Source organism: Castor canadensis, chromosome 1 (genome assembly GCF_047511655.1).
Source record: "Castor canadensis chromosome 1, mCasCan1.hap1v2, whole genome shotgun sequence".
In the NCBI taxonomy this organism is placed as follows: domain Eukaryota; kingdom Metazoa; phylum Chordata; class Mammalia; order Rodentia; family Castoridae; genus Castor; species Castor canadensis.
The window spans coordinates 25,376,890-25,403,608 of record NC_133386.1 but is presented as its reverse complement, the minus strand read 5'-3'; the positions used below and the strand labels follow the sequence as shown (position 1 = coordinate 25,403,608).

At 39.6% G+C, this 26,719-nt stretch overlaps 1 protein-coding gene and 1 non-coding gene across 2 annotated transcripts in view; one reads left to right on the top strand and one right to left on the bottom strand.

Annotated features, from left to right (window-relative positions):
• The window catches only part of Heca (hdc homolog, cell cycle regulator), a 43,318-nt gene that overhangs the window by 6,156 nt on the left and 10,443 nt on the right, over positions 1 to 26,719 (top strand). The window contains exon 2 of the mRNA XM_020174481.2: positions 24,584 to 25,624. Coding sequence (XP_020030070.2) covers positions 24,584 to 25,624 — 1,041 coding nt within the window. The remainder of the gene's footprint in view (positions 1 to 24,583; positions 25,625 to 26,719) is intronic.
• Trnaa-agc (transfer RNA alanine (anticodon AGC)) lies at positions 16,637 to 16,709 on the bottom strand. Its single transcript has one exon. It is a non-coding gene; the product is annotated as a tRNA-Ala (tRNA).

Sequence of the window (26,719 nt, the reverse complement as noted above, 5' to 3'; positions counted from 1 at the left end):
GCCAAGCTTTTTTTTTTTTTTTTTTTTTGTGGTACTGGGTTTGAACTCGGCCTTGTACGTGCTAGGCTGGCGCTCTGCCACCTGAGCCACTCCACCAACCCTCATCTGTGGACTTGGTATGTTAAGAGATATGCATATTTTTATAACTTTTAATACATGCTGACAGATTGTGCCATAGAAAAGTTTTACCACTTTGTCGTTGCTCTGCAGTCTCTCTTCTTCATGGCCCCACCAGTCCCTGGTTCTTAGTGTTTTGCAGGCATGCTGGAGTATTACTGGTACCCTAGGTGTCTTAGCCACAGGAGGGATGGCTGTGGATCCAGACTTAGAGCAGATGCTGTCATACTTAGGGGAGCCTTCCAAGGCTGGATTTTATTTCTGTTGGGGATTTCTATGCTCTTTAGTGTGTAGAACTCATAGGCATTCAACAAACTATCTAATAATGATGTGTGATCTTAGTACCTGGTGATTGAGTCAGTGAAGATACACAGACCTTCCAAAGTCTGTCTTGCTCCATTCTTCCAATCTTATGAATTGGTAAGGCCTAGAGTTTTAAAGGTTTTAGTCAACAAGCATGACCTGGATGTAATGCTGAGTGCCACAACTTACTAGCAAACCGACTTTGGGGCAAAACCTTCCTCAGCCTCTCTTTTCTAAATGCATACCTTTGGGGGTGTCTTTGAAGGATAGCCTGGTAAGTGTGAGGCCTTCAGTTCAAACTGCAGTATTAAAAAAAAAAGAAAACTACATGTAAAAGATAGAAATAAATGCAAGTAAGTTAGTACATGTTCTACACAAGAGTGCAGGAGCAGCCATGAAATCAAAAAGAGTAGGTGCATTGGGGTGGTAGAGTATTTGCTTTAAAGAAATGGATTGGATTTGAAGGTAGAGATGTGAAATGAGATGAGTGTGAGGAACTGATGATGAAAGGGTGAAGAGCACATGGCGTTCTGAAGGATAATCCAGGGCCTAATGTTATTAAGTGATACACTCTTTATACAAGAATGACTGTAGAATTTTTAAACCTGTTGAAATCACCATAAGAAGGGGACTAAGAAAGAAAGGAGAAGAATAGATGGCATGAACCAATTTGGGTTATAATGCATACATACATGGAAATGTCACAAGGAAACTCCCTGTAGAGCTATCTTAAACAAAATGCTTTTTTCAAAAATGGAGAACAGGAAGATGAAACAAACCCCATCTGGGGGTTGGTATCAGTGGGAAGAGGGGAGGGTATAAGGATGAGGTAAAGGAGGGAAATATGTACTCATGTATGAAAATGGAAATGGAGGGAGGGAGGATAAAAGAGAATGATGGAGGGGTAAACTCAACTATGATATATTGTAAGAACTTGTAAATGTCACAGTGTATCCCCAGCACAACAATGATATAATAAATCATTTCATTAGTTCCTCATTCCTTTATTTGCTCCTTCATTGTTTTGTTTATCTATGCACTTACCCATCTACTAAATGTTTATTATGTACTTTCTGTTTTCTAAGGCTGGAAGTATAATGTTCAATTATATTTGAGGGCATCAGAATCCACATATCCTCAATGGCTCATGGTGAATCTGGCAGAGAGACATGTAACACATGAAGCCACAATAATGGACTGTTATAGGACTGTTACAGTCCATTATAGTACAGATTTGTTTCCTGGAGGAAGGAACATTTGAACGAGTCTTACAGAAAGAGAAGCAGTTAGCTCCGAAGGCAAAGTAAGGATACTCCAGGCAGAAGGAGGTGGAAAGGGCCTGGAGTTCTGGTTACTGCTTTTGTTACAGCTAGTCAGGGATTGGAGGTCAAACTTGGCAGATATCCTTGATTATGATTTTTCCACTGCAGTAGACTTGTGTTACATGTTGCTTTTCTGCCCAGTATGATAGAGTGATAGTGTCACAATACCCAAGGCTGGTGTGTGGAGAAGTCTGTCTTCATTGTGGGCACCAGCATCCCAGGATTTCTGGGCCCTGGGAGCTTAGTTAATTGAGGTTATCTTCAGAGAACTAAATGCCAGGGGAGAAGTTGAGGCCATCTAAACAGAGAGGATTTTCTCTAGAGGGAGGGAGTTGTCCCTGCAGTTTGTTTTTCTCACCTTGTAAAAGCTGTTTATCTCTCTGCCTGGTTGGACTAATTTGTCATTTTATTTTTTATCATCTTCTTCCTAGTTTTAAAATAGTAAAAGCTCTAGTGGGGACGATGTCATTGTTTTGCACAAAGTGACTTTTTGTGTGTTTGAATTTTATTTCAGAAAGCTTCCATTTCTCAGTGGTTGGTAAAATAGCAACTTGTTTTATTTAATCAACAGGATGTTTTAGCTACATTGTCCTTGAGAGCTTTTTAATAAACTAACAAAAAGTGAATAGCACTTCTAATATTTAAAAATTATTTGTTCTAATTTATTGGAAGTAGAAAGGGAGGAGAAATTATTTGTACTAAATTATACTTGAGGAGAATCCTTGAAAACAGTTTTAAGAGATACAAGAAAGATATTTAGAGGAAGTTTAAAGAAAAGTGAGGAAAGAGGAAGATTTAAAGAGGAAGTGTTAAACGTTAATCATAGAATTGCTTAGACTGCATTAAATTAGAAAGTTAGTATGGTTCTCATATATAATACAGTGCATTTCACAGATTAAATTGTCAGGAAGGAAAAACTTCTGTACTTGCTTTAGGTTTAGTATTTGAGGACCTGAAAATTAAATTGACAAAAGACAGATGAGCAGGAGATAGACTTTAGTTACAGAAAAAATGTAATTCAAAGGGGTGGTTAGAACTGGGGGCTTATATACTAGTTTAACAGGGGGAAAAAAGGGGAGGGCCACATATGGAAAACAATTTTTTTGGAATAATAATTCTTTTAGGAGAATAAATAGAAGACAGGTTAGTTTTGTGATACTGTCTGTTTAGTGTGATGTGAAGACTTCTCATTTATGGTAATAAGTTAGTGTTTCCTGCTCGTTTTCAGTGAAGGGATAGTAATTTTGTTCTTTGGGGGTGACTCTGCCTTTATGCACATAAGATTTTTCAGCAACTCAAAGCCTTCAGCTCAAAATAATTTTTATGCCACAATGGCATATATTGGACTCCTTCAAAATATGTTGCCACTCAAATCATATCACCCCCAAAAGAGCAATTACAGATAGTTAGATAGCAAAAGATGGCCCACATGTCATAATTCACAGTTTCTATTTATTTCATTTTATTGGAGATTCATTAGAAATAGGATGCCTTATGGTACATGCCTATGTGAAGCTAATTAAGAGGATGCATTTCGACCAAAGTAAGCAAGCGCATCAAATTGCTCATGTAAGTTAAGGAGGAATCTGCCACTTTTTAATGTATATTTTCCTCTGGGGTGTAAGCACAAGTTTGGTTATACTTTAGATTATGTCCCTTCAAGTTAGAAAAGTATCTCAGGAGAGTCTTTCTACACTAATGTTGAAACTGAATATCACAAGCTCTGTTTTATATTTCTAAGTGAGCATTCCTGAATGTGATAATTATTTCAATGTGATACTTAGTGGAAGTGTATTATAACACAACTTATTAGTAACACACTATTTGTTATGCTTAACACAGTTCAGTGTTTAGGCAGAATTGGAAACCAGGGAATGTACAGAATCAAGTTCTGGCTATTTTTGATTGGCAGCAGGTGTGATCTGTAATCTGAGAGGCCAAGCCTAGGAGAGTTGGCAATAGGCATTAAATGAACAGATAGAGCCCATAGCAGCAATACTAGAGGTAATGGAGAGAGTCTGGCATTGAGAAATAAAAGTGGCCTTCAGTGGTAGAGGCAGAAATGTCCATATTGAACACTTGGGGCAGCTCAGGCTTCCAGACGTTTCCACTTTCTCCTGTCCTTATCCTGCAGCGCTTACGTGTGCAGTAACTTGAGCTCTGTTTTGACAGTATTCCACCATATTAGGTATTTAGTTTCAGAGTAAAGATAGCATGTTGAAATACCAAAGCAAATTTAAGATGCCTGATGATGAGTGTGTTGGAGTTGTAGAACCCACGGAAAGGAGAGGAGAGGCCACCATTCCTAGCGGCAAGAACGACAAAGATGGCATAGCGCCTTCATTCTTAATGTTTACAGACACCATGCAATCTACATTTGAGGATGAGTATGCTAAGCATCAGAGATGGCCTTTTACCCTTTTTGCAGAAAAGGTGTGTGCTCAAGTGTAGGGAAACCTGTCTGACTCTAATGCCAGTTGGATTCTAGTTGATGTTGGGTTCATCTTGATACCCCTCCACACATGTGTAAATATTGAAAAACTATATGCAGGGTTTTAGGTAGAGGACTTATAAAAATGTCAAGGAAGCAGTAGAGATGTTTAAATACTTTTTAAAAAACTGTTTTTTAAAAAATAGCTTTTAAAAAACCTTATTTGGCCAGGTGCCAGTGGCTCACCTGTACTTCTAGCTACTCAGGAGGCGAAGATCAGGAGGATTGTATTTCTAAGCCAGCCCAGGCAAATAGTTTGTGAGATCCTATCTTGAAAATACTCAACACAAAAAAGGGTTGGCTGAATGGCTCAAGTGGTCAAGTGGTAGAGTAATTGCCTAGCAAGCATGAGGCCCTGAGTTCAAACCCCCAGTTCTGCCAAAAAAACACAAAACAAAACAACAGAACAACAAAAAACACCTTATGGGTATCATCTGGATACTTAAACTGAAATTAAATTTGTAAAACAAAACACTTCACCCAGGATATTGTACACGTGTTGCTCTGGTTCCTTCTTCTATGACAGAAGAATTTTCTGGTTTTAGCATTTCAAAGATTGTGAACTTTTGAGCTGGCACTTCCTATTCTTAATGGACTAGACAGAGTTCATAGCTAGGATGTGATTATCTTCTTGAACATAAAGTCCTAAGGTGAGATCACTGCTTTAGATGTATTGCCAACCTCTCTAGAAAGGGTTTGCCTGTTTACATTAACATTGGCAGAGAATGCAATGCTCACTTCTTTTTCTTTTCCTCATCTCATCCTCCTTTGTTCTTTCTCTACCTCCCTCCCTTCCTTCCTGCCTTCCTTCCTTCACTCAAGGCCTTACACATGGCTAGGCAAATGCTGTACCACTGAGCTACATCCCAGGCCATGGAGTGCTCATTTCTTCACATTCCCTGGGTGAATTTTGGTTGCCATTTTTATCATCAGGCAGATAGATTAAAAAATCACATCTCATATTTATTTGCATTTGTAGGATTGTGAGTGAGTGACAGTCACTGGTCATTATTTTTGTTCATTCACTATAAGAGTTTGTGTTCTTACTGATTTGCACAGTCTGTATTTTCAGGATACTTTTTGGGCATGTTTTCTCTAGTTTATTATTTGTCTTTCAGCCTTGTTTAAGGTGGACCATGCTAGCTAGAAGTGTTTTGTATGATCACATAACATCGACATAGAGGTAGAATTTTAGTAAGTAGGGGAGAGTGAGGAAAGTGTGAAAGTACTTGTAGGCAAAATAGTTTGGGCATGGCATAAGGTTAGTGACTCTTGACTTCATTTGAATACCAGTGCATGATAATGTTGGTACATTCTTGAGGTACTGTGTACTTTTGTTTTGCATTTGGGAGGCTATGTTCCACAGAAACTGGTTGCAATTCCTATTGTCCTCCCTGATCCTCTGTGTCGCTGGCTGATACTGTCTAGTGGACAGCTGAGCTCCAGTACTCAACACCTAACTCTTCTTTCATATATCTAAACTCCCCTTCATCTTCCATACCAGCCAAGTAGGATTTTGAAACTTGTAGAGAATGCCCATATTGCCTTGGTTCTCAAGAGCCATGCTGCAAACTGAGGCCTCTTAAGGCTAAATTGCCCTGATCTTGCCTGTGATAACAAACTTACATGCTGAATGAGAAGAAAGTTCTCATTTTTCTTATTCTGGCACTTGAACTGAAATTGCAGGTGTATAATAAAATGGGAGTGCAGCACACAATTGAACCAAGACTTTATTCACATATTGCATCATGCTGATCCAGGCAGCCCTTGTACCTTCTTATATGTCTGATTTGGAAAAGGTTCCCAGACTCATTGCTTGATCTAAAAAGTGTGAGATTTGGGAGATGCAGGTCTGAGCTGTAGAACTGGCGCTGCCATTTTGCAAGGCCACTAAACCTTTCCAAGCCTAAGTTTTATCTGGAGAAGGTGAGGATAACATTGTTTGTGATAAACTCTTTGCTAACCATAGGACTATTTGAAAAAAAGGAAATAATTGTGCCATGATTCGGCAGTTTTAGTGTTTTTTAGAAGGGTTTTTGGTCCTCAGGTTTGTGATCTAGTGTGGTCCCTTCCCAACTAGTGATGAATGCATACTCTGGTTTGTTGGAAGAATCTAGAGCAGACCTTAGCCTTCTCTAGGGAGTTTGCAATGAATGCACATTTTCCAAAGCTCATATTCTACTTCTTGAGAGGAGTCTTGTTTTTCTGCAGGTTTGGATCTTGGAGCTCTTGTGTGTGTATTTCCCCAGAGAATGTTCAGTGTTCATTCGCCTGCAGGTCTTGGGTCAAAGCCCAGTTCCTTGAGTGAGCCCTTCCAGAGTTACTGCAAGAAGCCTTCCTGACCCCTAAGTGGGGATGGAAGGGCTGTGGCAGCTGGGCTTTGGGAGGGTTCGAGGGTTCTTTTACCTCCCAAAGTATAGTTGACTTTGGGATTGTTTTGTTGTGACCTGTGAATCATCCTTCCCTGGGCTCTACTGGCTTCATTTTAACAGCAGAGTCCACTTGATTGTAATCATTTGATTAACAGAGACTTGCTTTGGCCTGTTGTACTACATGATTTATTGTGCCTGGTTTTGTAATTATGCCTTGCACAGTTTTTTCTATATTGATTCGCTTCAGACTCTTCTACATTCTGTTCTTTACTTGCCTCTGGGGTTACATGGGGTGGGAGTTTTAAGTGTTGGTAAAAGCATTTTGAAATGGTAACAGAACTTTTCTTTCCTTACCTCCTCCCATTTAGATTTTGAATTTGAAGTTAGGTTATAGAGCTGTGAATTTACTAAATATATTGTGGATTTTATCAAACCAATTTCTATGGCTATGAGACACTTGACACTTATATAATTGTAGTCTTTGTGGAATCACCTTATTTTTGGAATTTCCAAGTTTGAAAGAGATTCAGATTTGAAATTTTTGACTGGGATAAATCTGTTTTCCTTATAACTTACTAATGTTTCATGAGGTATGTGATATCATGACTTGGAAGATTGAATTAATTTGAATTAAATACTATTTAAACTTTATTTAGAATATAATTACATATGCTTTTAAATATATGTTTAATATGACAAGTTCTCTTAAAGCAAAATAAATTTCTAGATTTTTTTGGTAATTTCCACAAAATAGTACTTTATTTTTTCCCTTTAGTTTTGAAATGAGTAATTTTGACTATTTGAGAATGGTCATAGCACAAAACTATACCTGTGTTCCACAAAAAACTTAGTGATTGGAAATGACATCACTAGTTTAAATTATCAACCAGAGTCTATAACTTGGAGTTTCTTTAATTTTCCTTAGAAAATTTTATGAACTTTCTTTAAGACAAGTTGTATCATCACAAGCTGCTTTGTGTGTGCATACATGGTGAGCTGTTGGCTAAGATATAGTCATGACTAGTCATGACTGATTCTTGGGTTGTTTTCATTTTTACTGACTGAAGTAGAAGACTTAGACATGCCCTCTTCTTTGACAAGTCTTTCCATGTTGCAACTGAGTCTTTAACTTGCTTTTGTTGGTTGCTGATACAGCATTTCACCATGGGCTGTGCAGCATGCCCCAGGCAAAGGCTTGTCTTTTCTCCTCGGATCTCAGAAGAATGACTGTGAGGGCGATCCCTGAAAAGCATTTTACCAGGTTATCTTGAAGGGAAAGCAGGGGAGCAGAAAGTGTATTATTTCAGAGATTTCAGCAGGGCAAAAAAGACACATAGAAAACACATGACCATAAGGATTTAGTTTATTTTAGGGTAAGGATAGGATAGGAAAATAAATTTAGTTACATTGTTGTGAACTTTTTTTTAAATTTAAAATGCAGTAACCTTTTTTTTTTTTGGTAGCATTGGAGTTTGAACTCAGGGCCTTAACACTTTCTGGGCAGGCACTCCTATCACTTGAGCCACTTTGCCAGTCTTTTTTGTGATGGGATTTTTTGAGATAAGGTCTTGCAAATTATTTACCCAGGATTGGCTTTGAACTCTGATCCTCTGGATCTCTTCCTTCTGTGTAGCTAGGATTTTGAGCTGCTATATCAGTTAGAATAGATTTTCCTCATTGTTTGTTTTGTTTTGTTTTTATGGAGTGTAAAGATTGGAGTTAGGAAAACCTTTATATTATAATTGGGTTTAAGTACTTACCTCTTTTAGTTTAATCCTAGTTATTAAATAAGTCTTGAATATTAGTTGGATATTGAACATTTTGAATAAGAGGCTATTCTGAATTATAGAAATATGCCCCATGATCTGGTACACAAAGGTATTGGTTACTGCCTTTGTGCTCTTTATTGTGACTTTTATTTACTTATTCTTTGCGGTGCTGGGGATCAAACCCAAGACCTGGAGCATGCTATGCAAGAGCTCTGTGCTCAGGAAGTATTTGTAGAAGCTGAATTAAGGGATTGCTGTATTTCTATTCTGTGGAACTTTGGTATTTTTGGGAAACATTCAGGAAAAATTATGGAACCATTATCTTCATTCTCATATTTAGCCTATAGCAGGCATATTTGGGGTCCATGTCCTTTTGGGTCTTGACATGGCTTATGTTAGACAAGAAAATTCCTATTTTCTACTTTATGGGAATTATTGAAGTACATTTTTTACTGATGATGGAGCCAAAATGAAAATATAAAATAGATCAAATAGAAATGTACATTTTTTTGTATTTAGTTTGAATTTGAGTCTCGGTAGGCTTGTAGGCTTCAATTGAAAGATAAAAGAATAGGTCTAGGAGAGTAGACTGAATATATTGAAAGAACATTGGAAGTCCAAGTTGTTAAATGTAGTTGAAGAGCAGGTTGGTTTTTTGTTTTGTTTTGTTTTTTGGATGTGAGTTTCCATGTTTATTTGGGTAGAGTGGTTTGCTTTAGTAAAAACCTTGTGTTTAAACTTTAATCTGAGAATAAAAATATGCTAAAATGGACATAACCGTCATGTACTACATTTGCTACCTACTTTGTTGCAGTCTCTCACACTAAATTAACATAAGGGAGGTTAAATAGAATCAGAGGCTGGCTAAGGCAGATGTGTTTTCAGTGATCTTATTTATAGCTTCTACACTAATTAAAACAGTTGACAAAATATTTTTGTAAGACTGGCTTCCTTAATGTATATGACTTAAAGTCATATTATTTTTGTTCTTAGTAGAAGAAATGTCTCAAAAACTTGAGAAACATATTATTTTTTTTTCCTTTGGCAGCACTGGGGTTTGAACTCAGGGCCTCATGCTTGGTAGGCAAGCATTGTACGACTTGACCCATTCTAGTAGCCTGAGAAACTTATTAAATCTTTCCTAGTTTTCACTTAAAAAAGACTTGCCAGTTAATCAAGAAATGATTATTAAACACTTAGTGAGCCTGAGGTGTGGTGTGGAGCACCAGTGGGCTGCAGTCCACCTCCCCTCCATTTTTCTGTGGCCTCAGAAAAGTACCAAGGCTGAAGAAGAGGCTTTGTGTATTGCCCTAGGCGGTCAGATGGAAAAGCAAGGTTGGGGTCTAGTTATAACTAACCTAAGGGTGGAGGGCTTTAGTCTGAGTTTCTGAGGTTGATATGATCATAGTCCAATTTTCAGAATACTGATTTGAAGGTAGAAATCAAACTTTTTGCTGTGTACGTTTTAAATTGTCACACTCAGTTTTTCAAAGGTTTAAGTAGATGCACAGGATACAGCTTTCAATTTCTTGTAAACCTTCTCATTTATGTGTATTTAGAAAGAATCCAAATTATAGTAACTTAACCACTATCTTAAAATAATAGAAGTTTAAAATTTTTTTAAACTCAGTTTTTACTCAGAATTTGATCCTAAGGTGGTACTGTCTTGCTTGAAAGTCTATTATTGATCATCCTATCATACAACAAAATACGTATTTATGCTTAAATTTATATTAAGAACAACTTCCAGAGTGGCAGAGTAAGGGCCTCCAGAAATCTGCTCTTCTGTAAAAGCAGTGAACACTGGTGAAATTTATCAAAGTAAACTTTTCAAAGCTCTGGAAATATAGCCAAAAGCTTGCAGTAATGCTAAAGGTGTTCAGAAAATGGCTGAATCAGTAAGGACATTGAGCATTATGGTGTTTTAACTTGTCTTATTCCCACTATCATAGCTTTCAAAACTAATGGAGGATGAAGAATAATAGGGTTGAGTTTCCCCAAAAGCCCTGACCCCAGAGAACTGTCACAGTTTGACCTGTCCGGAAGCTCTCTGGTAAAGCCTCATGTGTAGGGCATGTCTTTCTGATGAAAAGCCCTGGTCTTGGTTGTCTGTTGAAAACAATCAGCAGCAGTTGTTTAGCATTGCAGCTGTTACTGTTATTGCAACAGTAATCGCTGGACCAAACAAAAGGTGATTCAAGAAACTTAAAGAGGAAATCTTGGGAAGAACATGTCCTTAGGGGGATCATCGGCATCTTAGATATTTCTGGTGCTATAGAAAGTCATGCCCATGGTGAGGCAGTATGCTTGCCTAGGAAAGACCCTCAGAGGTGCCTTGATTGTTAACTGGCTGACCTCCAAGGTTCTGCATAAGCAGAAAGGAAAAGCTAAAGTAGTTGTAAACTACCAAAGCTTTTTGAAGGTATGTCCTGCCATACACTCGGCAAAGTGTGGCAGACTTACTCATTTAAGTCATCTAAGAAGGTCTCTGTCTAGGTCAGATTGGTACCTGACTGCTAAGATACTGAACAGAGATTTCAGTGACTTCACAGGACAGAAAAGTAGAGACTACCAAATCAGTCCAAGAAAAAGCACCAACCTTAGTAGCAACAGTAAAGAGCAACAGCAGCAAGTCTTGTGAGGAAAGAGAATCTTAGAGTTTCTATCTTACATGAAAACATCCAGTTTTCAACAACAAAGGTAGGAGGCAAACAAAGAAATAGCAAAGTATGGCTTACTTATTTATTTTTTTTCACCATTTGAATCCCCCACACTAAACTCTACACTGGGCACACAACAGTTACCTAAAGCATTACCTGAATTGTCTTGCATTGATTGACAGCTGGTTAGAATTTGGATATTTTCAGAGACTTCATGTATTTTCTTTCTTCTGCAGCGTATCAGTCAGCTTTCCATTACTGTAACAAATATCCAAGATAATCTCCTTACACAGAGAAAAGGTTTATTCTGGCCCACAGTTTTTTAGAGGTCAGTCTATGATCAGTTGTCCCTGCTGCTCTGGGGCTGTGGGGCACATCATCCCTGAACATGTGGGAGAGCAAGGCTGCCCACCTGAGGACTGGAAAGTGGAAAGGAGAGGTCCCACAGTCACTTGGAAGCACACCTGCAGCGACCTCACAGCGACATCAAAGCCTCCCATGGGCTCTCCCCACTGTTACAGTTTTCAGCACCACACTGCAGATCAAACTTTTGACACTTGGGCCTTTGAAGTCCAGATCCAAACCATAGCATGTAGTAGGTGCTTGATGTGAACCTGGTGGTTTTCTTTCCTAGAACAAGGTCCTTATTCAGTGATAACTTACAAAACATTCCCAGATATCTGTCCAAGCAAGTGCTTATTTGTGTCCTGGAAAACTTGAAGTCTCCTTTTATATTTGCAAGACATTAACTTTTACCACATTCACATCAATTGTGATGATGGTTGAAATTCAGGGTGGTCATGTATTCTTGGTGTTCCTTGATTCCTTCCAGGAGCAGAAAAGGGGAAACTGAAATGCTGATGTCATCACATTTCTGCACAGAATATTATCAGTATTTACTATTGCAGAATACTCATTTCTGTGTTATTTTCCTGTTTCCCATGATACTCTTTTGCTCCAGTGTCAGTTACAAAAAGGTCATGTAAACCTATGGTACTGGCAAAGTTTGAAATCATGAGTCACTGCAAAGGAGAGGCTAGTCACTGAATTTTCATTCAGGTACTCTTCTCTGTCTGGCTTTGAAAAATGAGTGCCAATAACTTTGGCATCTATCAAGTACAGATTTTAATGCATATTTGGCAAAACTGATTTGAAAGTATGAGAAAAGGTGGCAGACAGATTTTGTTTTGATCATTTATACTCTCCTTTTCCAAAATTAATTTAAACTGACTTTGAAAAGTGCATGCAATACTATAAGCTGAATAGTCAATGAGAATATTAACAACAGGGATATACTTTTAGGAAAAACAATGTCCTGAGCCATTATAAGTGGTAGTTCACAAATACAGCTTTCAGATTTCTAGCACACTGAGGAATCAAACAGAACTAGTGGGGTGTTCTTCGTGCCCATAAGACAGAAAACAAAAAAAAAGCAACTTAAACCATTTTCAAGGCATTGCAAAACACTAAACAATGCCCATGACAATATTCTTTCTTAAATAGAATAAATTTATTAGGCCTGCTGTCATTAAAAGCAGTCTCTCCAAAGGATGAAACAGTATCCAGGTAACCAGTTTTCAGCCAGTTGGCTTAATTGAGAAATCTAATTTATCTTGCATTGGAGTTCCACACCCAAATGCTTCCAGGGCCCGGCACATGAATAAGTATTTAAAGGGGCTGAGGTAGAGGCGTGGCTGCTTGGTGAGTGCATGCTGCACCTAAAAGACATTCCCATTCACATCCCCTAACAAAAACCTTAAGAGTGGTTTAAAACTACACACCGTGGGCTAAACTATCCCATTGGCACTCTGATCTACAGCTGTACATGGACATTGTATCATCTATGAACTGTTTCTAAAAATTGTTTCTCACTTGAGCTTTTGGAAGGTAATGAACAGTAGTGAGTTAGGTGTTGTAGTCTGACAGGTAGCTAACTAATCTGGGCTGCCATTTAATCATACGCTTTACCTCTGGACAGCCTGGGAAAGGTAAAGTCATTAGTCTTCTTTCATCTCAGTCATTGAGATTCTAGAGGTTGTGTGGGGGGCCAACTGACTTTGGTCTTTGGCCTCCAATTACTATTTTGGGGTTTATCAAGAGAGAAGGAGCAGGTACAGCATTTGGGGATGATATACTGTAACTTACATGGTAAATGGGAATCATGTATATATAAAATATGGTTAAAGTGTTTAGATTTTAGCCAGATTTTGAGTTTTTTTTTCTGACAAAGGAGGATATTAACAAATATCATCAAAATCAAACTTATTTTCTTAGCATGGAAAATCTTAAAATTGGAGTGAAGTACCAGGTATCTATAATACTACTCAGTAGTAACAGATTGGGAGGATCATGGTTCAAAGCCAGCCCCAGACAAATAGTTCGTGAGCTCCTATCTTGAAAATACTCAACAATAAAAGGGCTGGTGAAGTGGCTCAAGTGGTAGAGCGCTTGTCTAGCAGTCATGAAGTTCAAACCCTAGTACTGCTAAAAAAGATATTGGAATAAAGTGAAGAATGATAGGAAGTCTTTTAAAAATGGGATAGCTTAACAACTATCTAAATAGGTATCTGTAGCTATACATACATACCTGCTTGCACTTGCACATATATATAATTTGGAGTCTTGTTCTCAGTTTATGATGTCATGATTTGGTTCCAGAGTTGGCCCTACCTTTCCTCCAGAATGGGGCCTTGTGCATGTAGATGCCAGGGTGCTGTGTAGTTTTCAGTGATCAGTACCCTCAAGCACTAAATCTCCAAGCAAGAGAACAGGTAGTCTGCTAATTTATAGTATAGTGTGATCTTATTATATGCAAATCGAGCTATGAAAACTTAAAATGATGACATATAAATAATATAAATAAAAGCTTCATATTATGTACAAAATCTGAGTAAACACATTTCCCCTGAATCATGTATTAAATCACCTCATAATTTCAAAGCTGGCAAATCACTGAATTATAAAAACGCTTTGTTACTTAGTGGTCTTGCCTTCATTATAGACAAAAATACCTACCAACCCTTTGGCAATGTTGATAGAACATCTTTAAGGATTTTGATGACATTTGTGTTATTTTGACATTCACTGTTATAATTTAAAATTCTTATTGTAGCTTTCAAAATATCCATGTGAGCTAATACTAGTGCTGAAAAACATTGTGAAAATTAGTAACTTTGGAAGAAAAATTAGGTAGTGATGAAAGACACTCATATAGTATGCTGTTAATTTTTATGAGATAAAATTAAGGAGTCCTAGAGATAAACCTGATACAATTAAAAAGCACCCAAAAACCACAAAGAGAACACAAGGACAACAGATTTATGTGGTTTGAACATGCTTTTCCCATACCCTACAGACTGCAGGATAATTAGTCTTGAATTGTGACAGTTCTTTCTTCATGACCACATCTCATAAATGACATGCAGTTGTGATTTATGAATAGGTGCTACCCAGGCTTGGAAAACAGGGATTAGGTTGGAAAAGGCAGTATTAGGGCTTGAACTTTGGGCCTATACCTTGAGCCACTCCACTAGCCCTTTTGTGTGATGGGTTTTTTTAAGATAGAATCTCTTGAATTCGAACTTCGAACTGTGATCCTCCTGATCTCTGCCTCCTAAGTAGCTAGAATTATAGTTGTGAGCCACCAGTGCAACAAGGTTGTTATTTGTCTGACACTGAGAAGAACATTTTTATGAAGTTAGAAGAAGAAAACTTTGAAGGTCACCTTTTCTTTCCACTTCTGTAAGACTAGTCAGTAAGTGAACTATTTGATTCATGCCATACTGCTTTGTTTGTTGTGGGGAAGAGATACATTGCTTGCCTTTTTATTATTACAACCCATATAAGAAGTCATGATTAACAAAGAATAAGTTGGGAGAACAGGCAAGACCACAGGCCACTGAGGGCTGTGGAGAGAGGTGGTGTGGACTGCTTTCTCCCCTGAGAGGCAGGCACCTGTCTGGGTTTGGGGGTGGGTGTTGGGGCTGGAAGCGGCCTGAGGAGAGGCACAAGGTGAGAGAGAGGTATGATGGAAAGGTCAGGTGGGAAGGGGTTAATGTGCATTGTCAGAGTGTTAAACTCTTTTTGTGTCTAGTGTCTAGGCGGACTGTACTTGTGGAGGGAAGGGGTCAGTCACTTCCTTCATGTGGCTTCGTTCAATTTTATATCAAGTGATACAAAGTGATTGTGGTGTTTCATAGCAATTCCACATAATTAAATGCTTAGGTGCCAGGCTCTGTTTGAACTACCATAATAGTTCTTTTATTCCTGAAGGCAACCCTTTGAGGTATAGGCACTATTACTTTTAACATTACTCAGGTAAGAAAATAGGCACAGGGAGGCTAAGTGGCTGGCCCAAGACCTGAAAGCGAAATTGCAGAGCTTACTCTTACGCAAGCAGGCTGGCTCCCATGCTCTGGAGCTAGGGATAGAGCACAGTTGTCAAGAACTTCTTGCCCTGAGGGAGACTCCTTTGCCAGGGATTTGTTCAGAACCCCTGAAATTCCCATTTGGTGCCTGAATGCAGAAGGCAGGAACAAGCTGATGTTGAGTAGGAAGAAGTGAGGGTGATAGAGGACTGGCCTGATCTGGAATATCTAGTTTGGGCTCCCTGACTTAATCTACCCTGGCAGAGCAACACGGGTTCACATCTACCTCTCTTCTCCACCTTTCAGTATTTCAGTCACCCCAGCTTACCAGGTCTGATTAGGTCATTCTCTCCTTCAACAAAGTATTTATTAAACACCTAATATGATTTTCATAGTTGTAGGTTTATAAGGATGAATAAGATCAAGTCCCTACTTTGGGCTTTGCCTAGAAGATATTCCTGACCCCTGGACCCTGCCCAGCTCTACACCTGCTTTGAATGCTTACAACTGTTTTTTTTAAGAGGGGGTGAAAATACTTAATTTCACAATTAAAAACCCGAAAACTGTAGGGCCTAGTTTATGGGACTCCTTAGTGTGGATGAGTTTGTCAAGGGGTTTGAGTTTATGACTCCTGCCAGACATTTTCCTTTTAATAGGCAAGACTTGTGAAGACTTGAAGTGGGGGCAGAGTACAGGATGCCAAAGCTGGGGAGACAAGATCGATTGCCAAGTGACTTTGGCCTAGTTACCCTGTTGTCTAGACTTGAAACTTCTTGAGATTTTTTTCCTCAGAAACACATAAACCTTGTTTATTTTCACTTGAGCAGGGACAAAGAATGCTTGATGATAAACCTGTAAAAACAGGCCTAGGATGGTTAATACACATGATTTTAAACAATGTTGACTATGTGTGAAAGAACATTTCCATGTTGTTTGTTAGGTTATCACAGTTTAGACTGATGTCCCAAGGGACACTTGTGAAACAAGCCCTCACTGAGTTTGGGGTTCCCCTTTTCCTTCTCCCACTAAGGGGTTGGTTTTATCATGTCAGTCTATATTCCATTTATGCTTTTGTTGGGACTGCTATTCTTCAGAACTAGGATTTTGTAAGTTTATAGCTTTCAGGAACCAATCAAATGTTCCTGAAATGTATTACCAACTAATTTGTCATAGGTCTTATTTTTGAATGCTGCTAGTTCTGTTTCTTAGAGTTATAGAATCTTTCCTGTTTGTTTTGGAGCCACTGAGGTTTGAACTCAGGGCCTCATGCTTGCTAGGCAGGTGCTCTGCCACTTGAGCTACACCTCCAGCTTCCTATTTGTTTTGGTTAATTGTAAGAGTTGAGAAATTTGAAAAGAAGCATGATATTATTCACTGTTTACTTTCTAAGCACTTATTATGTGACATATTCAGGGTATTAGAAAAAGTAGGAAACATATTGGAGCAGTTTGTGTTTAATTGGGGAGCCAAGTGCATAGGTATACAGTTGGAGTAGAAAAGTAAACATTTTTATGGATCTTCATAGTTTATAAAGTGCTTTCACATACATTTGAGCTGAGTAGGACAAACATTTTTATCTTCACAAATAAGGAAACTGCTTAGTGTCAAACTGCTTAGTGTCAAACAACCATTCAGCAGCAGAACTGGTATATATATCCATCTCTTACTGTCCCCTGTATGGACAGGGGAGGTAGAGACTGCATGACACATGAGATCACTGTTAGAAGTCCTCATGTTGTTCCCAAGGCTCACCCTCTTACTATTCCTAATCACCCAATTCAGAGTCTCCTACCTCCCTTCCCACCTCACCCTTGGGCTAGAAGCATGTCACAATGAGGTGTCTGTTGCACATATTACTCAATATTAAATAAGCTCTTTGCTACACATTTGTTTTTGAGGACTGACCACAAGGCCACATCAAAGTGTCTGATGTATAAACAAGTAGGGCTGGCAAAGTGGAGTGGGGGCCTGTATTTGTCAGATTTTCAATGCTGTAATTAAATATCTGAGGCAGGCTACTTGTGAAGAAAAGACGTTTATTTAGCTCACAGTTTTGGAGGATTAAGGGAATGGTATAGGCATTCCTGCCTGGGCTCAGTTCTGGAGGAAGCTCTCTCAGCTATATCACATTATAATGGAGAGGAATAGCAGTAGCATGTGACCACTTTGGCTGCTAGATTATTGCCCTTACATTTCAGAGACATTCCAGTCAGAATTTTCCCCTGAAATATTGGCGATAAAAAAAGAAAGAGAGCAACTCAGGGTTCAGGCTTTCATAACAGCTCTTCACTCCATGAGACCAATATTCTTCTAAGACAGAACCCCCAGTGACCCAAGACCTCCCACTAGGCCCTACCTCTTAAAGGTTTCACACCATTCCTACTGCCACACTGGTAACCAAGCCTTCAACACATGAACCTTTCAGGTGGTACTCAACCATGTCTGCACCATAGTAGAGCCCTTCAGTGTAGAGACTTGGAGGGTAGAATGGCTGTGGTGATTTATAGACTGTGAGAGGGACAGGGGTGTGGCAGAGCCATGGTGCCTCCTATGAGTTCCATACAGGTACTTCTATTAGAGTTCTTGGCACAATTTGCCAACCTTTCCAGCTCTAAAGATCTGGTATGTAGAAAGTGTGCAATATTTATTAAATGATAAATTTGCTGCTTTTTTGAAAAGATATAAATAGAATTTTTCTTTTTTAGACTACCTTAGTCAATATATATTTTTAAAAATGTCAAGTCAGTCTCAGAATTTACATTCTGAATGTTGTGAATGCAGAGGTATACTTAGGCTGTCCTTTAATTTGAGTTTAGTAGTCCTGGGTTAATGCATCTTGGCTATTGCCATTACATTTCATAGCATTCCCATCAAGGCTTTTCCTCTGAAGGACTGCAGATAAAAGCAACTGAACTTTATTTAATTGACTAATTAACATTTTAAAGGACACAAAAGGTCACAGCCCAGGTGACTGCAGTTAATTTCCTCAGCGTTTCAAACCACTTTTGTACTTTTCTCAGTGTGCTTCAGCGTGTCTAGGTCTTTCTGTCTAGGGTTGTAGACCTTTCCCTCTCTTCCTTCTGCCCTTGTCATATGGGAGTTTTATGTGCCATTGTCTTTCATGTAACTTTATCCAGACCTTGATTTGTAAAAGGCCTGGGCCCAGTGGTGCTAGGAACACAAAGATGAGTAAGGGGCAACTTCTCCTTACAGGGACCACGATGATACACTCCAGTAGAATTCAGACCATACCCTACTGTGGGAAGTCAGGTTGCTGGGGGAGGAGAGTCCTGGTGCAGTTGATGTCTGGACGTGGGCTTTAAAGGAATGGGAGAATGGAGTGGAGGTTTATTAGGTGCCAGGGCCTGTACTAAGCTGCACATGTGTACTGGGGTTTTTTCATCTTTATAGCAACTATGTAAGGTATGTTCTGTTATTATTTCCATTTTATACAGAAGAAGCTGACACGAAAACAAGTAACTTGTCCAAGGGCCTATGGCTCCTAAATAGTACTGGTACTGGTATACAAACAGTCTGGTTGCAGAGTTAATACTGTGAATTGCTGTCCTGGACAAAATGGGACTTGGACAAAGAAGATTAAGAATTGTGGACTCCCAGGAAGAGATTGGGAAGCCACAGTGATGAGATACACAGAAGTACACAGGTTGGTTTAGGGCTATTTTGCTGAGGCCCTGGAATCACACACTGAAAGAGATAATTGTAATGTATGATAGTTATAGCTAATATTTGTACAGGCTTTAAGAGTTCCACCTGTGCTGGTACATTTGGTGGAATGTTGCATTAGTTATTCAGTGGGCAATGGAGAGATTGTGAAGGCTTTTGAGTAGGGGAATCACATTGTTTATTCCCTTTCCTGTATCTTCAAGGTGTCCTGAGGTTTTGGCATTCATTCCCCCAGTTCCTGAACATGCTTAGGTCTCAGCATTTTCTGTCCTCTGTCCCCTACCCATTTTTTTTTTTCTTTCCTTTATGGTTGCACTTCTGGTAAGAGTTTGCTTGCCAGTCTTCTTTCCACCTTGTCAGTCACCTTTCCACCTTGCCAGAACTCAACTTGAGTTCTGGTCATATTTCTGTCTTTCTACACATTGGTGGTACATAGGCACTTCTTACTCAGCAAGTCAAGCCAGGATAGCCAAGAGGTATTCTTTTCAAACCTGCTTGTCCCCTATTTTGGCCGCTCTGTGTTTCATGGGCTGGCAGTCATCTAACACTACTCCTGGAGCCTGGGCACTCATCATTCCTACCTGATTACTGCATACCCCCTCACTGCCTCCCTACCCCCAGTCCCAAGTCCCACACTACTACCAGGCGCACATTCTAAACTCCTCCCTTAGCATCTTATTAACAGCAGATGTGGTCCACAATCCTGCACACAGCACATGAAACCTTTATGATCAAACCCAGTGGTTACCAATTAACATTATTGCCCTTCCCTTTGAAGGCCTTTTGCAAACGTTATGGATGTTGGGGTTATGGTAGAAAGGTAGAACTGGAGGTGCACCTCAGTGGCACAGCATTTGCTTAGCATGTGTAAGGCCCTGGGTTCCATTCCCAGCACTGTCAAGGGAAAAAAAAATCAAGAGAAAGTAGTGAGGGTGGGAGGCTGCACATACCAAGTGCTCAGGGTTCAGTGATGCTAACTTCCTGTAATGTACTTGATAGTCACAAGGATTGTGAAAATGCCGAATGGTGCCCCTGTTATGGAGTGGAAAATTTAAATTTTACCTTCTGCCTAGAGCAGTGTAGAGAGAGATGCTGAGCTCTAGTCTTGGGAAGTATTTATTTTGGGGAATGAGAGGCAAAAGAGGAACTGGTGGTAATAAAATTTTACAAAAATGCAGGGAAGAATTTTTTTTTAATTTTTTTTGTCATTTTTCTTTTATTATTCATATGTGCATACAAGGCTTGGTTCATTTCTCCCCCCTGCCCCCACCCCCTCCCTTACCACCCACTCCGCCCCCTCCCTCTCACCCCCTCAATACCCAGCAGAAACTATTTTGCCCTTATCTCTAATTTTGTTGTAGAGAGAGTATAAGCAATAATAGGAAGGAACAAGGGGTTTTGCTGGTTGAGATAAGGATAGCTATACAGGGCATTGACTCACATTGATTTCCTGTGCGTGGGTGTTACCTTCTAGGTTAATTCTTTTTAATCTAACCTTTTCTCTAGTTCCTGGTCCCCTTTTCCTATTGGCCTCAGTTGCTTTAAGGTATCTGCTTTAGTTTCTCTGCATTAAGGGCAACAAATGCTAGCTAGTTTTTTAGGTGTCTTACCTATCCTCACCCCTCCCTTGTGTGCTCTAGCTTTTATCATGTGCTCATAGTCCAATCCCCTTGTTGTGTTTGCCCTTGATCTAATGTCCACATATGAGGGAGAACATACGATTTTTGGTCTTTTGAGCCAGGCTAACCTCACTCAGAATGATGTTCTCCAATTCCATCCATTTACCAGTGAATGATAACATTTCGTTCTTCTTCATGGCTGCATAAAATTCCATTGTGTATAGATACCACATTTTCTTGATCCATTCGTCAGTGCTGGGGCATCTTGGCTGTTTCCATAACTTGGCTATTGTGAATAGTGCCGCAATAAACATGGATGTGCAGGTGCCTCTGGAGTAACAGTCTTTTGGGTATATCCCCAAGAGTGGTATTGCTGGATCAAATGGTAGATCGATGTCCAGCTTTTTAAGTAGCCTCCAAATTTTTTTCCAGAGTGGTTGTACTAGTCTACATTCCCACCAACAGTGTAAGAGGGTTCCTTTTTCCCCGCATCCTCGCCAACACCTGTTGTTGGTGGTGTTTCTGATGATGGCTATTCTAACAGGGGTGAGGTGGAATCTTAGTGTGGTTTTAATTTGCATTTCCTTTATTGCTAGAGATGGTGAGCATTTTTTCATGTGTTTTCTGGCCATTTGAATTTCTTCTTTTGAGAAAGTTCTGTTTAGTTCACCTGCCCATTTCTTTATTGGTTCATTAGTTTTGGGAGAATTTAGTTTTTTAAGTTCCCTGTATATTCTGGTTATCAGTCCTTTGTCTGATGTATAGTTGGCAAATATTTTCTCCCACTCTGTGGGTGTTCTCTTCAGTTTAGAGACCATTTCTTTTGATGAACAGAAGCTTTTTAGTTTTATGAGGTCCCATTTATCTATGCTATCTCTTAGTTGCTGTGCTGCTGGGGTTTCATTGAGAAAGTTCTTACCTATACCTACTAACTCCAGAGTATTTCCTACTCTTTCTTGTATCAACTTAAGAGTTTGGGGTCTGATATTAAGATCCTTGATCCATTTTGAGTTAATCTTGGTATAGGGTGATATACATGGATCTAGTTTCAGTTTTTTGCAGACTGCTAACCAGTTTTCCCAGCAGTTTTTGTTGAAGAGGCTGCTATTTCTCCATCGTATATTTTTAGCTCCTTTGTCAAAGATAAGTTGCTTATAGTTGTGTGGCTTCATATCTGGATCCTCTATTCTGTTCCACTGGTCTTCATGTCTGTTTTTGTGCCAGTACCATGCTGTTTTTATTATTATTGCTTTGTAATATAGTTTGAAGTCAGGTATTGTGATACCTCCTGCATTGTTCTTTTGACTGAGTATTGCCTTGGCTATTCGTGGCCTCTTGTGTTTCCATATAAATTTAACAGTAGATTTTTCAATCTCTTTGATGAATGTCATTGGAATTTTGATGGGAATTGCATTAAACATGTAGATTACTTTTGGGAGTATAGACATTTTTACTATGTTGATTCTACCAATCCATGAGCATGGGAGATCTCTCCACTTTCTATAGTCTTCCTCAATCTCTTTCTTCAGAAGTGTATAGTTTTCCTTGTAGAGGTCTTTCACATCTTTTGTTAGGTTTACACCTAGGTATTTGATTTTTTTTGAGGCTATTGTAAATGGAATTGTTTTCATACATTCTTTTTCCGTTTGCTCATTGTTAGTGTATAGAAATGCTAATGATTTTTCTATGTTGATTTTATATCCTGCTACCTTGCTATAGCTATTGATGATGTCTAGAAGCTTCTGAGTAGAGTTTTTTGGGTCTTTAAGGTATAGGATCATGTCGTCTGCAAATAGGGATATTTTGACAGTTTCTTTACCTATTTGTATTCCTTTTATTCCTTCTTCTTGCCTAATTGCTCTGGCTAGGAATTCCAGTACTATGTTGAATAGGAGTGGAGATAGTGGGCATCCTTGTCTGGTTCCTGATTTTAGAGGGAATGGTTTTAATTTTTCTCCGTTAAGTATAATGCTGGCTGTAGGTTTGTCATATATGGCTTTTAAAATGTTGAGGAACTTTCCTTCTATTCCTAGTTTTCTTAGAGCTTTTATCATGAAATGATGTTGGATCTTATCAAAGGCTTTTTCTGCATCTATTGAGATGATCAAGTGGTTTTTGTCTTTGCTTCTGTTAATGTGGTTTATTACGTTTATTGATTTTCGTATGTTGAACCACCCCTGCATCTGCAGGGAAGAATTTAAGGGGAGTAATGTATTGGAAATTGTAGAAGTGCAAAGAACTGCAAGTGGGAAAGCCTATTGATTGGTTGTTCTTTGTGCTGTCCTTCTCATCCCTGGGGTCTGTAATCACACTCAGACCCTGCTCTATACAAATAGCAGCTGCCTGTGGCATCCCTTTTCCTTCTTCTGCATGGCTGGAACCTTCTCTTTTCTGTTACTCCACTGCCAGACTTCTAGTCTCTCAATTTGGCCCCGTATTTGGCCAATTTTGCCATCTCTGGTTTAGTTAGATCTTTGGCCATCTCATTACACACAAATAAAAATGTCACAAGTTATATTGTAAAGATTCAGCTAATGACAAGAACAGTAGCAACAACAATAGTAAACCCTATTTGCCAGGTACTGTGCTTAACTTCTAATAAACGTTTCCTGTTTAATCCTCATCAGAATCCCTATTAGGTAGCAGCTACAATTATACCTCTTTATAGTTGGCAAGTTGAGAATAACCAGTCCACATGTAAATCCTATACAGCTAGGATTCCATGAAACTTGGATTTACATATGCTTCCCCCCTCTCATTTTAAAAAATAGATTTTGTTTTTCTTAGAGCAGTTTTAGGTTTTCAAAGCAAAATTGAAAGTACAGAGAAGTCTTTTATACCCCACACATGCAGAGCCTCCTCCACTAGTGTGTTAGAATGAAGGAACATACACTGGTACACATTATCACTCAGTTTCATAGTTAACATTAGGGTTCACTGTTGGTGTACATTCTATGGATTTTGACAAGTATTAATGACATGTATCTACCATTATGGTATCATACAGAATAATTTTGCTGCCCTAAAAATTCTCTGTGCTCTACCTGTTCATCCTCCCCTCCCTTCTTCCCTGGTAACCACTGATTTTTTTTTTTTTTTACTGTCTCCATTATATCTTCTTGACATTTAAAAAAAACAAGTTCAAAGTCACATTTTATCATTGAGAAGTTACAGCAATCTAGTGGAATCATGTTTACTTCTTAAGAAATGGGTTCTTCTTTGTGCCATATTTTGCTTCGTTTCTGGGAATCTGCCTGGCTATTTGGACATATGCGTGAGGCAGCATAGGAGTATCTCAGAGCTTTAAGCGAGCTATGTTTTTTCCTTCACAAACCGGCAATAGAATTATATATAGACCAACAATTAGTTTGACTAGATATTCCTGCCATTAGCAATGAGACCACTGTAGAAGAGAATTAGAGATGAGACGGGTCTACTTTCTAGCCTGTGTCTGCTATTCAGTGCAAACCTAAAACTGCTGATAAAGGACATTGAGGGCCCTTTTGGAGATGCTACCAGAACTGGTTGGCTAAGTAGCTGCATTTCCTATGAAAGAAATCCTGGAATTATTTGTCTTTACACCTGCATATTAAGAAAACTGCATACCACATCTCAAGTACTGACACACAATTGCTTTGTGACGGATTGGACTTTTTGAAGCTCATTGCTGTGTTTTTCAACAGATTGATGACAATAAATTGCCTTGGCACAGCATCAGTCCAGAAGAAAATGGTAAATGTTTCTAAGCTCATCTAGCATCTGCTCCATTGGTGGTATACCTCTGGTATGAATGGGCTACAGCAGATACAGCTTTGCTCTGTAGTTAGTGTCCACTGGAGTCCTGAGCATTGAATCTCTCTTTTTTTGTTCCTCTCCCAGAAGCTCCCTGTGCCACGCCACTGATCTGCAGCTTTGGGAGGCCAGTGGATCTGGAGAAGGATGACTACCAGAAGGTGGTGTGCAACAATGAGCACTGCCCCTGCAGTACCTGGATGCACCTGCAGTGCTTCTACGAGTGGGAGAGCAGCATCCTGGCACAGTTCAACTGCATTGGCCGGGCCCGTAGCTGGAACGAGAAGCAGTGCCGCCAGAATATGTGGACCAAGAAGGGCTATGACTTGGCCTTCCGCTTCTGCTCCTGCCGCTGTGGGCAGGGCCACTTAAAGAAGGATACAGACTGGTACCAAGTGAAGCGGATGCAGGATGAGAAAAAGAAGAAGTCTGGATTGGAGAAGAACACAGGGAGACCACCGGGGGAGGCTGGGGAGGAGGCAAAAAAATGCAGGCCCCTGAACAAGCCCCAGAAAGGCCTGAACCATGACCTCCCCCGACGGCATTCCATGGACCGGCAGAACTCCCAAGAGAAAGCAGTCAGTGCTGCAGCCTATGGTGCCCGCTCCCCTTGTGGCTCCCCTGGCCAGTCGCCCCCCAGTGGCTACTCTATCCTCTCCCCTGCCCACTTCAGTGGTCCCCGCTCCTCTAGATACCTCGGGGAATTCTTAAAGAATGCCATCCATCTTGAGCCTCACAAAAAGGCCATGGCCGGGGGCCACGTGTTCAGAAATGCACACTTTGATTACAGTCCGGCTGGATTATCGGTTCACAGGGGAGGTCACTTTGACACCCCTGTACAGTTCCTGCGGCGGCTGGACCTTTCCGAGCTCCTTACTCATATCCCCAGGCACAAGCTGAACACCTTCCATGTGCGGATGGAAGACGATGCCCAAGTGGGCCAGGGCGAGGATCTGCGGAAGTTCATTCTTGCAGCTCTTAGTGCCAGCCACAGAAATGTTGTAAATTGTGCTCTGTGCCACCGGGCACTCCCTGTCTTTGAACAGTTCCCACTGGTGGATGGAACTCTGTTCTTAAGTCCCTCGAGACATGATGAAATCGAATATGATGTTCCCTGTCACCTTCAAGGTAGAGGTGTTCGTTCACCTTGCCTGCTTTCTATTTGTCAAAACCCCAAAGCAAACAAGGTGTAATCACTCTGTTTTGCTTTGACTTTAACATGCATTTTCATTCAGGTGCTAGGTAACCTGAGTATTTAGCTTCATACAGTGAGGTGCTGGTGGGTTTTGTACCTTGATGTCACTATACCAAGTAGAGTTGGCATGGTGGGTAATTTTGTGTTCTCATTCTCCTTCAATTTGAAGACAGGATTGCTGGTGTGTAATTTCTCATAATTGGGAGGAAATTGAAAGAAGGAATTGCATAAGTCTCCTTGCTATAAAGTAGCTGCTTTAATGTACCCAGCAAGTGTGTATTTTGTTGGATCCTTATAGATACAAATGAAGGAAATGGAACAAGAAGGGACAGTCTGTTTTCAGATTAGTTGAACAGATTTTGAAATTATAAAAGATGAGACTGTCTTGATAGGATCAAAAGGAAAATGGAGGATTATTGAAAGCTCTGAGATGACGTTTTGGTGAGGGGCAGTAGGGAAGTTTATATGGATACTATAGAGGATTTGGGCATATTTCAGTTGTAAATTGGATAGGGTTGGTTTGTACAAGTGTGGACTCCATTAATTCTGGTAAAACTGCTGAATTTCCACAAAGATGAGATACAAAATATATGACATGTTCATAACTTTAAACATAAGCTGAAAAAAATCCTGTAATAAAAGCGATACATTGCTTGTCTTCGTATCAACTCCTGCTGTCCCCATCCACAGAGACACAGTGTTAAACACTTCAAGTGTTTGACATCATAATTTTATATACCATACCTTCGTTCTTCAGTTTTAGATATTAGCTCTTGACTTAAGGTGGATGACTGCATATCCCCCCTTCTTTCAGGGTAATAGATCATAATTCTTAGTTAAATCTTTAACATTTTTGCAGTGAATATGCAGAAACATTATAGTGTTGAGTCAAGGTATATAGGTGTATTTCCTATCATACAGACAGTGTATTCGAGGACACCTTTTGTTTTCATTAGAGTGAATTTCTTCACGTGTGGATTTGCTTAGGGTTTTTTTTTTTTTAAACCTTGGCTAGTTGCTGTCATTCT